Below are 15,388 nucleotides of genomic sequence, written 5' to 3' on the forward strand. Positions count from 1 at the left end.
GGATTTTATTTTAGCCCTATGCTCAATTAATCATAATATGATTTAATTGATAAGCTTTAGGTATTATCTATTCCCATATAATATGTTAATTTCTTACTAATTTCTCGAGGAGAAAAATTTTTAAGTTCTGAGGAGGTATTTGTCTGACCCTAATACTATCCGAGCCAGCAGATTTGTTTAAGTAATATGTAGGGCAAACTGCATGTGGCATCCGGGCCATATTTGTCTGATCGGTCCCGTTTTGTTAATGCTTCAATTGTGTAATTTTAGTTATAATGTTCAGCTGATCATGATGATATGTTATGATATATTTTAATTATCATGGCTGTTGAAGGAAGTGAGAACAGTTATACTGACAATAAGGACCGTAAAGCAAAACACGAGGACAAGAAGGAAAAAAACAGAGACAAGAAGAATAAGGAGGATCGAGGCAAAGACAGAGGAAATCAGCATCTCAGAGGAATCAACAGTGGCAGGAGAACTTGGGGAAAAGTTTCATGAGACTCTTCGTGCGAAAGGCGAGTGTAAAGATAGAACCAGTACCGTGGATGAAGGAAAAGTTTATGAACCTTTTTCAAAGCAGCCAGCCTTCCCTGGAAAACAAGGAATAAAATTTTTGCAGGAACTAGACAGAAGGAACCGAGTTGATGATATAAGTAGAGCAAGCCAGTCCCCTGAGGGACTTGCAGGATTGGAGAAAAGGAGGTCAAGAGGCATCCAGAAATTCTTCGGGTAAGTTGGCCGAAGAAAAAATGGGATATAACAAAGATAAGAGAGTTGATACAAGGAAAATGAAAGCTAAAAGGTTCAAGAATGAGTTTGGTGGAAAGCCAACCGTACAAAACTTGGCCACATTTGGCAAAAGTAAAGTTGATGGAAAAAGACAGGAAAAAGCAAAAGGAGGAGAAGAAAAATAAAGTGAAGGTGAGAGTAGAAACCGAAAATTGAGGAAGAAAAGCCCAGAGATCTTTTGAACTATGAGCTTGTTGGTGTTACCAGCAACAAAAGCACAGATTTCTCGAAGGATGTTGAGGATACCGTTATTACTGAGATAAATATCAAGAAAAGAAATGATACGGCCACAAATGGTTTTTTCCTTGGTGAGTTCCGTTGTTCTGTGGTTTTTTCCCTCTTCACCCGAAAAAGGGAAAAAAAATTTGTCGAATTTAGTTCCTATTATAACGGTTGCTGCTCGATTACTTTATTTCATACTCTGATAAACAGATTCCACCTTCAACTCAAATGAAGCTTTTCTACCGACTCTGATTGGTGTTCCTTGTTTTACATGCAGAGAACGAAACAAGGTCTATAAAAATGCAAAGGCTCCCTCCTCATCAGTCGACTGAAAATGGAAGGAAACTTGAAAAATTGTACTTGACAACTTCAGCTAGTGCAACTTGATACTTAACAAATTAAATGGATGTGGTCTGTTGCCGACCCGCATCTCTTCTGGTGCTGTGGTCCTTAATCTGAATTATTTAAACAGATCGGTGCATGGGAGTCAAGATGCTTGCGTGGTCCTGGTGCATTGGAAGTATCGAGGAACAGAGAACATCACCAAAAAAAAATTTGTTTTTTAACATAGAATTCTCATGGAAACAAGGTGGGTTTACAAACTAATTTTCGGGGCAAATAGTTTGAGACGAGTACGAGGATGTTGTTTCTATATCTGAACTCGTCCGGATAATAATAATTATATTAATATAAATATTTTAATAACAATAATAATAATAATAAATATTTTAATAATAATAATAATAATACGTTCGACCACTTTGTTAATGTCAATGCAACAAATTTACAGATGGACAGCTACCATAATAAATTTGTCCCCGCGACTTCTCCCTTTAATTATTCAACTGTCAAAGACTTTGATAATGACACATACTAATTGCAAGAGCTAATTATGATTGTATAATTATAAAATTTATTTATAGTAATCGTTACATATAAAAATTACGTGAAAAGTGATTTAATTTAGACACCCTATGCCATTAATATTTCCTAATTGTACACGAATTGATGCTGCCTTTAATCGAATTAATTTGTAGATAATAAATGTTATTTAGGTGGTAGTTAACATCAGAAAGCTCAACATGCTCAGTCATGCAAATTAAATAAAGGATAAAAATATTCTTTGAAAAGTACATAAAAAAATATATAATTTAAATGGCGTGAAATTTCATATTTTATTTAAAAAACCGTAAAAAAATATTAAAAGTATATTTTTCATTGTAAAAAGTAAAATTTATTTACTATGGTCACGAGTACTCCTCGATGCAAATATGATGGAGTACTACTCATAACGTAGTGCCGAATTACACTTTGGTAATGAAGTAGTCTTTAATTTTGGTTGGCTGTCGTCTTCATTATTTAACGAACTCGGGCCTTCATCGAAGACTCTGAAAAAGAATTATATTTTACATAAACAAAATCTTTAATTGGGATCTTATAAATATTGTGATTAGCGATTATATATATATATAATTTTGATGTGATGTTCATGAATACACGTAGTATCATTTATAACGGTTGATAAATGTATAAACTTGGATTCAGTGCAAGGGGACATCTAAAATCTAACATTATATACATCTAAAGATACATTATCACGAAGTTAGGGAACTAAAGGAAATCCCTCCGAATTTTTTTTTAAAAAAAACCCCAATCTGTCTTTTTCTTCTTTTTAAAAAGTAGTTACCTGATGTGTGTATGAGTTCCCCTGACCTGGCGCGAAAGCTCAGTACCCTTTACCTAAAACGAAGGGCGGGATGGGTTTAAAGCACAACTAACTCACCAAGCCGTAGGTTTCGTAATAAATCACCTCTCGTCTTCTATAAAAGTATAAGAAATCCAAATATTTATGTATACTTAATTTTTTTCAATCCAAGTAAGTGTTTTTGTTACAAATTAAGAGTATGGTTTCATCCACCATGGAAGAAGGCCTCGTCTACAACATCAAGCTTTCGTCTATCGGTCCCGGCAACGTAACGGCTCCCTACTCCATTTTCGAGCCCGAGAACATGGACTTGGCCATGAAGCTTCATTACCTGCGCTGCATCTATTACTTCGGCAGCAAGGCATTCGAGGGCTTGACGGCTCTGGTCATCAAGGAGCCAATGTTCACGTGGTTGAACCAGTTCCCGGTCCCGTGCGGCCGGCTCCGGAGATCGGATCCGGGCCGGCCTTACATCAAGTGCAACGACTGTGGCGTGAGGTTCATCGAAGCCAAGTGCGACAAAACTCTGGAGGAATGGTTGGAGATGAAGGATGATTCCCATGAGAAAGCTTTGGTCTCCAGTCAAATTATCGGTCCCGAGCTTTCATTTTCGCCACTTGTTTTGATACAGGTTTGCTTTCTAACAGCTAGGCAACTGTACGCGTTATATCTATCATTAGGAAGAAATTAAACTTGGATTTTCCAAAGAATTTGTCCTCGGATTACTCATCATTAAATTATTGGCTCTCCGTCCTCTTAATCTAATGGCAATGCATAGTCCATATTCATTCTTGCATGCTTTGTTATAATTTTCTAACGTATAATCATGAGCACAGCTAACAAAATTCCAATGCGGAGGAACCGCTGTGGGCCTAAGCTGGGCCCATGTACTTGGCGATGCATTCTCTGCTGCAGAATTCATGAACCAATTGGGGAAGACCGTGGCTGATAATGGACCAGGCCGACCCATAGCTCTGGCCCAATCCCTCAAGTCCGTAAGTCCAAACAACCAGCCCAGAGTTGTGGAGGATCCACTTAGCATCAGACGGGTCGGCCCTGTTGGAGATAATTGGATGAAGGTCTCAGAATGCAACATGAATACATTCTCCTTCAATATTTCAGGCACGCAACTGAGTCATCTTCAATCCAAACTAAGTCGAAATGGGGCCGAATTTTCACCTTTCGAGGCACTTTCCGCCGTCATTTGGCAATGCATCGCCAAAATTCGGGGTCGAGGATCGAGTCCGAAAGTTGCGACAATTTGTGAAAAAGGTAGAAAAAATGAGATAGAAGGGATACTGAGTAATAGCCTAAATTTGAGTGTGGTTAAGGTTGATTTTCCTATTGAGAAGGCCACGCCTAGTGAGCTAGCAACACTTTTGAAAACCAGAGCATTGGACGAGCGAAAAAAGATCAACGAAATCATGGACAAAGAGCAAGGACTGCCTGATTTCATTGTGTATGGTGCAAATTTGACCTTTGTGAACGTTGAAGAGGGGAGCTTTTACAAGTTCGAGTACCGGGGACAAAAGCCAGTTAGCTTTAGCCTTAGGATCGATGGAGTCGGGGAAGAAGGGGTGATTTTGGTGCTCCCTGGTGACAAGAATGTTTGTACAGGAAGGAAAGTTACGGCGATTTTGCCGGAGAACGAGATCAAAGTGTTCAAGGACGAGTTGAAAAGGGAGGGGCTTTTGGCATGAAAGAAACTTTCTTGGTTGAATGACACGATGATCTTAAAGTGCCAAGGCAAAAAATAATAAAGTAACTGAAAAAACAATGCAATATTGTTCTCACAGTAATGCATGAGAAATTTACGTTTATAATTGGTCGTCACTGTTTGGTTTTAATTTATGTGAAATTTGCTTTTTTGTATTGTGTGACCACGTTCATTCATGAATGTCTCCTTTTTAATTATTATTATTTTAATTTATGATATTTTCAATAATAGGGAGGAACATTTCTTGCATTTTCAGCAAAAGTACTTATGAAAGAAAGAGATTATATTAGACAAAGAAATATTACATGATGAAAATACATTTATCAGACAAGAAAACATGCTGATGTTAATCATGAGAAAAAAATACACAATCACAATGGAATTATTATGTATGCCTTGAAAAAATAGCTTGAAAATCAGCAGATTTAGGTGATAAATGGCAAGAACTAGGTAATGAAACAAACGGAATAAATGGAAACAAATTATAATACCCAAAAAAAATGAGCAAGCCAATAGATTATGTAAAACAGGTAACACACACATTTGTACCCTGCTGTTTCTACACACAACCAACAAGTTAAGAATAACAGGTAATGAGAAATGAATGTAAAATCAATTCTATCTCATCGACGAACTCTTGGAAATGGCCATCTAATTTCCGTTGAACGAAAAATTGAGGAAAATATTATCAGTATCATAATGCTTTTACCTCACAAGGTAAATAATGTTTATACCGTGCAGTTATGGTACAAATACTCACGAATCAAATCTACTTGCATGGATCAATATCTCAACGAGTATAATTACTTCTTGCTCCTACAGTGTTATATAGTGCAAGCAGTACCTTATCCATCAACTATGAACTGATCTTCTTGATGATCTTCCTCCACACGGCCATCACCATGAACGATACCACCATTTTCATGGTGTAAATTCTGAATCATTTGTGATAGATAATGGGAACTAGCTCCAGCGTGATCAGAGAGTCCCACCGGATGACCAGTCCACTGTGTTATAATTCCAAGAAACTGACTGGTAAGATTCTGTTGTTCGTGCAGAATCCTAGTTTGAATCTGTCCAATTTCTGCACGGTGCTGACGTAACATCTCATCCATCCTCGTCTTCCAATCTGATCTTCTTCTAATCAACCTACCTTCCCATTCTCTCTCGTGTATCAGTGCTTCTTCTCTTCTTCTTCTTCTCTCTCTTTCTTCAGTCTCCCTCTCCATGAGTTCCCATTCTTGAATCCTTTGCCTCCATAAGCTCTCCCTTGTGTTCTCCTTCGCTTCTCTATCTTTCTCCATTTCTTCCCATTTCCTTTCACGCTCCTTATCCATTTCTGTCTGAAGATGTTCTCTCCTTTGCCTCTTTTGCTCTCGCTCAACTTCACGTTGCTCGAACAGAGTTTCTATCTCCCTCAGCTGCCCCAACTGGTTAGCAAGATACACCCATGCCCTCTTCTCTAACCCTTTCGACACTTTTTTCTTTTTTCTGATTTTTAAAGAATTCGGTTCATTGCCTTCACAAACAAATTCAGAAACTCCATCTTTCCTCGTACAATTCTCACTTTTTTCACCCACTTTATAATTCCCTTCTCCCTCCTCCCCATCATAGTTAAACTCCAATTCAATTACTCCATTCTCAACCCCATCGATACCTGCTACAAAATCCCCCTCCTCCACTGGAACTAACTGGCCGAACTCCGCAATATCCATCTCATGACCACTCTGATCAAACCCTCCTGTGCATTCATTAGCTCCTACAGCAACCATTGCCATCGAATCAATATTGTTAAATAGAAGTGGCATATCCCCAAAAACCTCTTTATACCTAAGGAAGTTCGACCAATGTGTAGTCCCTTCCAACCAATCAAACTCCTCTTCACCTGTTCCCTCAACCGAAGATTCTTGCTTCTTTATCTTCTGCTTCACTAGGGCATATTGGTGCCTCATGTTCTGCACTTTTGTGGACACGTCTTTCCAAGACCACAGCCATGGATATGACATTGGGTCCCGAGAATGATGAACAGAGTTCACATGTAAAGCAATAGGCTTGTACTTTTTCTCCCTAGTTTTCATTTTTGATAAAGTACCATCACGAGACATCTCTCCATATTTGTCAATAAGTGTCCTCTCCTCTGTCTCCGTCCATTTCTTCCTTCTAGGCTGAGGCGTCATCACCTTATACCACTATAACCACACCACAACCACCGGGAAAAAAAATACATACAATTGCTAAGAATCATGTAGCTCAAAAAATCTCATAAGATAAATAAATCAGGGCAAGATTTCTTAAGCAGTAAATACAAAAATAAAATCCATAAAATGCCATAAGCTGGCCTTTGGAAGTTGGAATTTGTTGAGCACAAACGAAAGGATTTCTCCAAGCACACCCAATTGACAAGCAGCATGATGAATTTGTTCGGAAATCAAACTTGGAGATGTTCCATACCTAGAAGGAGATATCAAAACAAGTATTATAATCCCTGTTACATTAAACTAACAGCAAATGTAATGCATACATTTTGAAATGCTAATTAACACTACAGAGCAATTATTTTCTGCTTGATTTCGACCTGATTGGATTCGGAAAGCTGATCGCCACAATTTGATGTCAATTTCAGTTTGTACTAACGATGAAGCTTCAGCCCTCAGGAAACACAAACAATGTTTTTACACTCTAAAACATACAAATTACGGAGCGCATTTAAGCAGGAAATCAATTCTATTGGTCTCAAAACACAGCATGAACAAAAAATTCTCAACACAGCATGACAAATCAAGCGCATAAAACTGAAACCGATCAAATTTTCACGACATTGTTTCACGATTGAATTGAGTTAACAGCTGAAACTAATTCACACTCCAATCGTATCAACACTCGTTACTCTAATTTGAAATTTACTTACCTTTGGCAGGAGCCATATTTGGGGGGACCAGAAAAAACATTATGCCCCCAATCGACAGTCTAACAGAAAATTCAATCAATCGAATTGATCCGGAGAGCAGATTCTAGGGTTTTTCTAGAATACGAGTAGTCTCTAAAAAAAAATTCGAAGTACTGCCCGAGCGGTATCACGATTCACGGGTTTTCGCGTTGTCCATTTGTTAGTTTCTTTCATAATTAATTAATGGGAAAATTCTATATATATAATAACAACGCGCGTGTATAACTTTTATTTTAAAATATATATGTTTATTTATCACATCCTAATAAAATTAGTTAACCATAAAATTTAGTAATATGAAATGTTATAATTATATGGTAAAATAGTCTACAAATTCATTTTCCTAATTACTTTTCCAGTGTCTAATAATATATCAAATAGTGAGTCTCATGTGAGACCGATGAGACGGTCAACCCTACCATATAAAAAGTAATCCTTTCATAAAAGTATCTTTTCATGGGGACCCAAAAAAAGATCATCTCCAATAGCGTGCTCACCGTTTTTGCCTATATCAAAATATAAACTTGAAGGCAAATCATGGGCTGGAACACATCAATTAATCTCATACCCCTTTGAAGATACTACATTAAAGAATGAACAAAAAAAAAAATATAATAAATCTCATAATATGTATTTAACAGTTTGGGCTCAAATTTTTTTAAGCAGTCTAGTTTCATCTAATCTTTCTTTCTTCGCGCAATAGTCAACATGAAATCGCATCAAGCAACAGCACCCATTTTGTGCTAACTGATCCAGATTTATATACAAAACGGTAAAATTAAAGAGCTTTGTCCAATATTCTGCATTGATACTTTCACCTAGTACAAGAGAAACTGCAGGGAATGTAACACGATCAACTCCCAACAATACATTGAATTCTAATCAGCGTCAAACGAATAAAGAAGGAAAAAGTGCCCAACATTTCAGCGAATAATACACAGGAACAAATAAGCGACCGACTGTAGAACAGAAGTTTGCAAATGCTGATGACCACGAAAATAACAAAGAAAAGCTGTTGATCATCCACGGCATCTTGTGCTGGTAAACACAGTAACATACAGCTGTAAAACAAGAAAAGAAATACTTTATATCATCAGGATTTTGAAAAGCACAAATCAATCTGAAAAAGACTTCTTGGAATATTACTATCATCGAAGCTCCAGCCATATCTACTTCAGGCTGCTTCGATTGATTTTAATGATGGAATTTATCCGATTTTAGGACTTTACTTTCGTATAATAGATTGTGCTCGATTTACTGGGGAAATGAAATCTTTCATTTTTTTTCCTAATAAAACCCATGTCTGTAAAATTTCACCATTTCATTATAGTTGAGCACTATGTATATGTTAACAAATCAATAATAATTTTACCATCGAATTATTTGGTCGCAAACAACTTTATCTAGTTCTCGAGTCCAGTCATTAAGCCATCGACTTCTAACTAAATGAAGAAAATAATAATAACAATCATAATTTTACACAGGCTAAAAGTCGTGGAACTACGCTTGCTCATTTGCTCTTCCATAGAATCTCAATGGACCTAAAGTTTCCCTCAAATGCTGCAACTATTTCACAGATAAATGGCAACATCTAGAAGTTAAAACTTCACCTTAAGATATAGAGGATGCCTGAGTTCAGATGAACTGCTTCAGAAATTCTGTAGCAACAAGCCGCCCTCGTGTGTTCACCGACAATTTCAGTTCACTTATCTCCTTGTCAATATCCTGCAGTTCAAGAAAAACGCACGGTTTGAAGTAAAATTCCCTTCATTCAAAAATAGGTTTAAAGATCACTCAGCGGAATAAAAGAAAAGGGATCGATCACTGATAACTCTATTGAACTTATGGTGAATGTCAAATCTTTTGAGGAAAATACTCCTATGCTTCAGAACAATTAGAGTGCACGACATCGACATGGATTTGAAATCTCAAATCCATGTGATATCGATTATAGTCTTAAAATTTATAACGAAACAATATATTAATCAAATCTTAAATATACATCATCTTATTTATACATTAATAATACAAAGTACAATATATTTCAAATGATGGTAATTGGTAAACATGAAATTCATCCTAACTACTATGAAATACTATATAAATATGTAAGGAGTACAATTGAAGTTTATAATCTTACTTCTCTAAACAACAAAAATACATTTTAAATTCATCAATCAAAACACAACCTTAAGGTTATCATGCCAAAAACACAAGAAACTTTACCTCCATGAACTGCACTATAAAATCTATAAGCTTCTGCTTCTGCATCTCCTCGCAGTGATAATTAGTAATGAGAAAACTAATGTCATACCCCTGCAAAATCATACAAGTGAACCCTAAACCAAATGCAATCTTAAAGCATGCCATTGATAGAACATGACACATTCACATCACCAAATGCCAAATATATCAGTTCTTCACACACACACACAAAAATCAACAAACATGAGCTAAACTGGGTGGTGTTTTTTTTTGGGTGGCGGGGGGTGTTTGTTATGGGGCTCAGTGATCCAATGAATGATGTCAGCTCTTCAAATAAAAAACGTGTTTTACCAGGGTTCTCGTACAAAGTTGTGATATTGAAAACAGAGGAGCATTTCTAAAACAAACTTTTAAAGCTCGACGTGCATTTTGGATACTCAAATTTCTAAGGAGTACATAAACAATGAAATTCCATGAAACAACCATCCCAGCAGTCGACAACTCATTGTCTTAATGATGTAAATTTGGGAGAATAAATGCTTTCAGGCAGGGATAATATATAGGGTTTTATCATACTATTTTGCTTTTCATGTCACAGCTGCTTATTACTCGATCCAATTTAGTTCAAATAAACTGTTTCATGCACATAAAAATATATTAGCAGTTGCTCTAAGGCAAGTTACAAACCTGTACTGGCTTTCTCCTCAATACTTGAAAAGCCTCTGCCCTCATAGACAAAAATCTAAGGAATTTTTTTGTCAGTATATTCTCTAGTTCATCCGACTGCTTTACCTACAGCCAAGACACTCATATAAGTACTTGAAGGTTTCTCTATTTCACAATGTACAGAAGGCTCGACATCAAGGACTTAACATGAGCTCTAAATCTAGCATCAATGTGGCTAGATTCATGGAGTTCTCCCATTTGTCATTGCAACCATTGTGATATGCTTCATCACAAGGATAACTTAGCTCACCTCTAAAATTCAGTAAAGAGTGAAAATTGACACATTGTTACAAGAATGTTCCGAAAGAATATCAAAATTCATTGTTTGCATTATTTTAAACCCGTACGCAATAACCAAAAGGTACCCTACCTGTTTGCAATGATTTTAGACCAGAAAGATCAGCCCTTCTACCTCTGGGTGGGTTCATGTCATCAAATAGTGTACGACGTACCTTTTTTTCCTCGAGGAGCTCAATTAAAAGATTGGTAAACTGATAAGCACGTAAGACTTGTTTTACACATACAATGTATGACCAACAGTTCCTTAATTAATACAGTGGAGAAATTCGAATCTAACCATAGAACTAGGACAAATAGTCGAACAATATCATGACGGAAAGGGTTTATCATCTATCGGTGAATATAAGGACATCAGCTAATAGGGAGGTCTCTCAGATTCATGGTATCACGAAACCACTTTGAAAGACATTTAGAAAACAACAAAGTGATCGAGACATATCTGTCACACCAAAAGGTTGATGTACTTACAAATAACATAAAGATAGAAGTAAGAAATGCGTCAAGCTTTATTAAATTTACCTTTAGACTTATGCGCAATGAATTTATTGATGTTTCTATCAAGCATTTCTCAGATTCATTTCTACAGATAACAACCTGAAAAATTGTGGGTATAAAGATTAATTCAAGCCAAAGAAAAGCAAATTTAAATGTTTGGCAGAGACATGACTTAGGATATAGATTGGGAGATATCAGCATATAATTTAAACTTTAAAGGAAAAGACAGATCATATTAAACTACAATCTTTAAGAGATACCAAATATGAAGCTCAAGCTCTCAAGCTTTTGGGTTGAGCATGAGCGCAACTCAAAAAATTGATCTAGAGTTCGTCAAATAAGAAGCTCAAGCTTGCAAGCTTAGATTTAGGTTTTTCTAAAAAATTAGTGATTATGTTAGAGTTATCAAATATCAAGATTAGCTCGTAAAGTTGGGTTCGTGAACACATTCATCGACATTATATATAAAATTAATAGTTATAGTTTATATAATGATTATTGTTCACGCATATACAACTGAAATTATGCATGTTTAAAATTAACAAATATTTAAAAATTGTCTTTGAGATAGCTAGCTCATGAAAAACTAAAATTAAGCTCCAATTTAAGCTCGAACCCAGGAATTCTTAAAATTGAATGATATTTAGTTGAGTTGGCTTAATGCGTCTTGCACCCCTAATCTACCATGAGGGTAAGAGATATAAGCTCCAAAGTTAACAAAATTGCTAAGCAACATTTTTCCCTAAGAACTATACTTTCGTAATGAAGTAAGTTACGCAGCATAGTAAAATGTCACATTTTTTTACTACAATCATGGAGCAGGTACAAGCAACGAAACGTAATTTATATATACATCATCGAATTTGAGTAAATAATAGAACAAATGCGAATGGGAAACAAAAAAGTCAGCATATATGATAAGAAACTCTTACGGAATTCAGCAGAAGCTCTGGACTGGTCCTGAAAATTGCAAATAAGGACGAATTTATATACACATCACGGTGCCCAGATTTTTACATAATAGTTACATAACAACAAATTCAAAAATCTTGCTAATCGTCTACCGCAATTCAGAGAGCGGGGCGGGAGAAGGGTGCGTGATTATAATCATAAACGATTGGGATTCTAGCCACATACTTAAGTTCAACTTCGGGCTTATTGTGCCTTTCAACTTCTTGACATGGGAAATTCTGCAAAAACAAACTAAAACATCTTGATCAATGCAAAATCAACAATTACAAAGAAAGCATCAGGATAATTCGTATCTACAGAAGATCAAATTTGTAAAGTGAATAAATTAAAGAAAATGCACATTAAAACACGAAAAATAAAAATTTTCAGCAACTTAACCTCGGTAAATGCTAAAGTTGAAATTTCTTTATATTCGACGAACTACCTGATTCCAAATTCTATATCTATTTTACAAAATATTCATTAAAAATATATTTAAAAAATAGGAAAACCACACCTGCAAGCACATAGCAGCCTCGAGAGTGTTCCGGATGCAGGTTAAATACAGTCGTAGAGTGTTGGCCTAATAATTTATCCACACATGCACACACAAAAACATATCAGTGATGGAAAAAGTAAATAAATCAAATACGAGTAGGGTGTGTGGATATTTGCTTCAATTCTCACCATCAACTGTTTGGATCTTCGGTTGGATGCGGATCCTTTGCACCAGATTATGGTCTATGGATCTTCTATTTTATCAAAAGAAGGAAGTGGGTTACTCTTTTGCCCATATCACTAAAAACTTAAATTAATCAAGACATTACTGATTAACCTACCTAATATTACATTTACAGTTAAACAAGGCAAGAGTTCTTCTCCCTCTCGCTCATTCCTCTAAGTTTTTTCTATCATTCTTCTTCAACAAACACCAGACCTAGAGCACCAGATCCCTCGAAGTCTACAGAGACAAACCAGCACCACCAAAAACTATTCCCGAGTTCCACCACCGATGGTATAATGAAAAGGAAAATTTTGGAGATTGGGTTAGGAGAGAAGAAAATGAGGTACAATCATGTGATACAATCTTTGTCGTTGTTACATTACTACATTGTGAAGTTCATACTTGGGTGAAGTTTCTAACACACGAAATTCACCCAAATTTGGATAATTAATTAATTAATTTACCAACAACTGGCCGACCTCCCCGGTATCCATCTCACGACCATTCTGATCAAACCCTCATGTGCATTAATTAGCTCCTACAGCAACCATTGCCATCAAATCAATATTGTTAAATACAAGTGGCATATCCCCAAAAATATCTTTATACCTAAGGAAGTTCGACCAATGTGCGGACCCTTCCATCCAATCAAACTCCTCTTCACCTGTTCCCCAACAGAGGATTCTTGCTTCTTTATCTTCTGCTTCACTAGGGGATATAGGTGCCTCATGTTCTGCACTTTTGTGGACACGTCTTTCCAAGACCACGACCATGGATATGATATAGGATCCCGAGAATAATGAACAGAGTTCACATGTAAAGCAATAGGCTTATATTTCTTCTCCCTAGTTTTCATTTTTTATAAAGTAGCATCATAAGACATCTCTCCATATTTTTCAACAAGTGTCCACTCCTGTGTCTCGGTCTATTTCTTCCTTCTAAGCTGAGGCGTCATCACCTTATACCACAACCACACCACAACCACCGTATAACCAAAAATACATTCAATTGCTAAGATTTGTGTAGTTCAAAAAATCTTGCAACATAAAGAAATCACGGCAAGATTTCTTAATCAGTTAACACGAAAATAAAATCCATAAAATGCCATAAGCTGACCTTGGGAAGTTGGAATTTGTTGAGCACGGATTAAAGGGTTTGTCCAAGAACACCTAATAGGCAAACAGAATGACGAATTTGTTCAAAAATCAAAATTGAAAATGTTCCATACCTAAAAGGAGATATTGATACGAGTATTACAATCCCTGTTACATTAAACCGTTGTGTTGTTAAAAGCAAATGTAATGCATATTAAATATTTGGCGAATTAATTAATTTTATTTTGTGCTTGAGAACAGTACTGTCGTGGTTTGAAGAATATTCTTGATAATATCTGATTGTATCCAAATAAGACCTCGCCAAGAATCTACTGCATATATTTTGAAATGCTTCTAAAAAGCAATTATTTTATGCTTTATCTCGACTTGATTGAAATTCGGAAAGCTAGTCACCACAATTTGGTGTCAATTTCAATTCGTACTAACGATGAAGCCTCAGCCTTCAGGAAGCACTAACAATGTTTTTACACTCTAAAACATACAAATTACGGAACGTATTAAGCAGGAAAGCAATTCTATTGGTCTCAAAACACAACATTAACAAAAAATTCCGCCATGCGCATAAAACTGAAACCGATCAATTTTTCACGACATTGTTTCACAATTGAATTGAGTTAATAGCTGAAACTAATTCATAGTCCAATTGTATCAAAACTCGTTACTCTAATTTGAAATTTACTTACCTCTGGCAGGAGCCATATTTGGGAGGACCAGAAAAAACACAATGCCCCCAATTGACACTCTAACTGAATTCAATCAATCGAAATGATCGGGATAGAAGATTCTAGGGTTTTTCTAGAATACGAGTAGTCTAAAATATTCGAAGTACTGCACGAGCGTAATACGGGTTTTGGCGTTTCCAATCGCCGGTACTATTTAATTTATTTCATGTGTGTGTGGGGTAAATTTTGGTTTTGCTTTTAAATTAATACATCGATTTTCCAAATAGATTTATAGGAAAAATTCGTTTTCTCTTCTTTTACGGAGGTCAGTTTTCCATATATCTTGTTAATATTATCATGTAAATTAATTTAAATGTGTCACATTGCTGATCAATGCAAAATTTTTGCATATATAAAATAATATATTTATTATAATTTTTAAATCATATATACTCACTTTAATTCGAAACAAAAAAACATAAAATATCTATAATTATTTTAAATATTAGGTTGTGTTTGGATCAATAAATTTCAAATATATAGATTTCGATTAGTTTTATTGTTTACAATTAAACAATAAATCGAATATTAAATTCATATTTATTATTTACACATTAGTAATATGAAGTTAATAGATTTCAAAATGACAGCATTATTGAATGATTCTGTCATTATTAACATTAAATATTATTTAAATATGTAAAAAATGAATTTTAAATTTATAATTTTTATTCTTCAATCAACCAAAATACATTTAAAATCCACGTATTTTAAATAAATCAATTCAAATACAGCCTTAAATAATTTGTACTGTTTGATTAGTTGAT

General features: G+C 35.5%; 3 protein-coding genes across 15 annotated transcripts; 1 reads left to right on the forward strand and 2 right to left on the reverse strand.

The window, feature by feature from the left end:
- Window positions 1–2,802: 2,802 nt before the first annotated feature.
- On the forward strand, window positions 2,803–4,652 carry LOC140835147 (protein ECERIFERUM 26-like). The gene is made up of 2 exons (XM_073200546.1): window positions 2,803–3,350; window positions 3,556–4,652. Exons 1-2 carry the CDS (start codon window positions 2,919–2,921, stop codon window positions 4,417–4,419), a joined length of 1,296 nt encoding a protein of 431 aa, XP_073056647.1. The 5' UTR covers window positions 2,803–2,918; the 3' UTR covers window positions 4,420–4,652.
- A 564-nt stretch (window positions 4,653–5,216) lies between these two features.
- Window positions 5,217–7,538, reverse strand: LOC140835148 (uncharacterized). 6 transcript variants are annotated; one of them, XM_073200552.1, is made up of 3 exons: window positions 7,345–7,538; window positions 7,012–7,115; window positions 5,217–6,625 (listed from the first exon to the last, which is right to left on the reverse strand). In XM_073200552.1, the coding sequence occupies exon 3, from the start codon at window positions 6,611–6,613 to the stop codon at window positions 5,282–5,284; it is 1,332 nt and encodes a 443-aa protein (XP_073056653.1). In that variant the 5' UTR covers window positions 6,614–6,625; window positions 7,012–7,115; window positions 7,345–7,538; the 3' UTR covers window positions 5,217–5,281. The 6 variants fall into 6 exon arrangements, with proteins under 6 accessions (XP_073056653.1, XP_073056651.1, XP_073056654.1 ...); XM_073200550.1 differs by having other exon boundaries at window positions 5,217–6,887; window positions 7,345–7,537; XM_073200553.1 differs by lacking the exon at window positions 7,012–7,115.
- A 608-nt stretch (window positions 7,539–8,146) lies between these two features.
- On the reverse strand, window positions 8,147–14,757 carry LOC140835150 (actin-related protein 2/3 complex subunit 4). Of its 8 annotated transcripts, none has more exons than XM_073200563.1 (12): window positions 14,583–14,698; window positions 14,266–14,370; window positions 13,901–13,953; window positions 12,748–12,809; window positions 12,578–12,643; window positions 12,247–12,299; window positions 12,042–12,069; window positions 11,134–11,208; window positions 10,276–10,380; window positions 9,610–9,699; window positions 8,994–9,108; window positions 8,147–8,444 (listed from the first exon to the last, which is right to left on the reverse strand). In XM_073200563.1, exons 4-11 carry the CDS (start codon window positions 12,748–12,750, stop codon window positions 9,019–9,021), a joined length of 510 nt encoding a protein of 169 aa, XP_073056664.1. In that variant the 5' UTR covers window positions 12,751–12,809; window positions 13,901–13,953; window positions 14,266–14,370; window positions 14,583–14,698; the 3' UTR covers window positions 8,147–8,444; window positions 8,994–9,018. The 8 variants fall into 8 exon arrangements, with proteins under 8 accessions (XP_073056664.1, XP_073056662.1, XP_073056661.1 ...); XM_073200558.1 differs by having other exon boundaries at window positions 8,148–8,444; window positions 12,748–12,812; XM_073200561.1 differs by lacking the exon at window positions 14,266–14,370 and having other exon boundaries at window positions 13,901–14,012; window positions 14,583–14,754.
- Between the last annotated feature and the right edge of the window lie 631 nt (window positions 14,758–15,388).

This window comes from Primulina eburnea, chromosome 6, assembly GCF_022965805.1.
Source record: "Primulina eburnea isolate SZY01 chromosome 6, ASM2296580v1, whole genome shotgun sequence".
NCBI classification, from domain to species: Eukaryota; Viridiplantae; Streptophyta; class Magnoliopsida; order Lamiales; family Gesneriaceae; genus Primulina; species Primulina eburnea.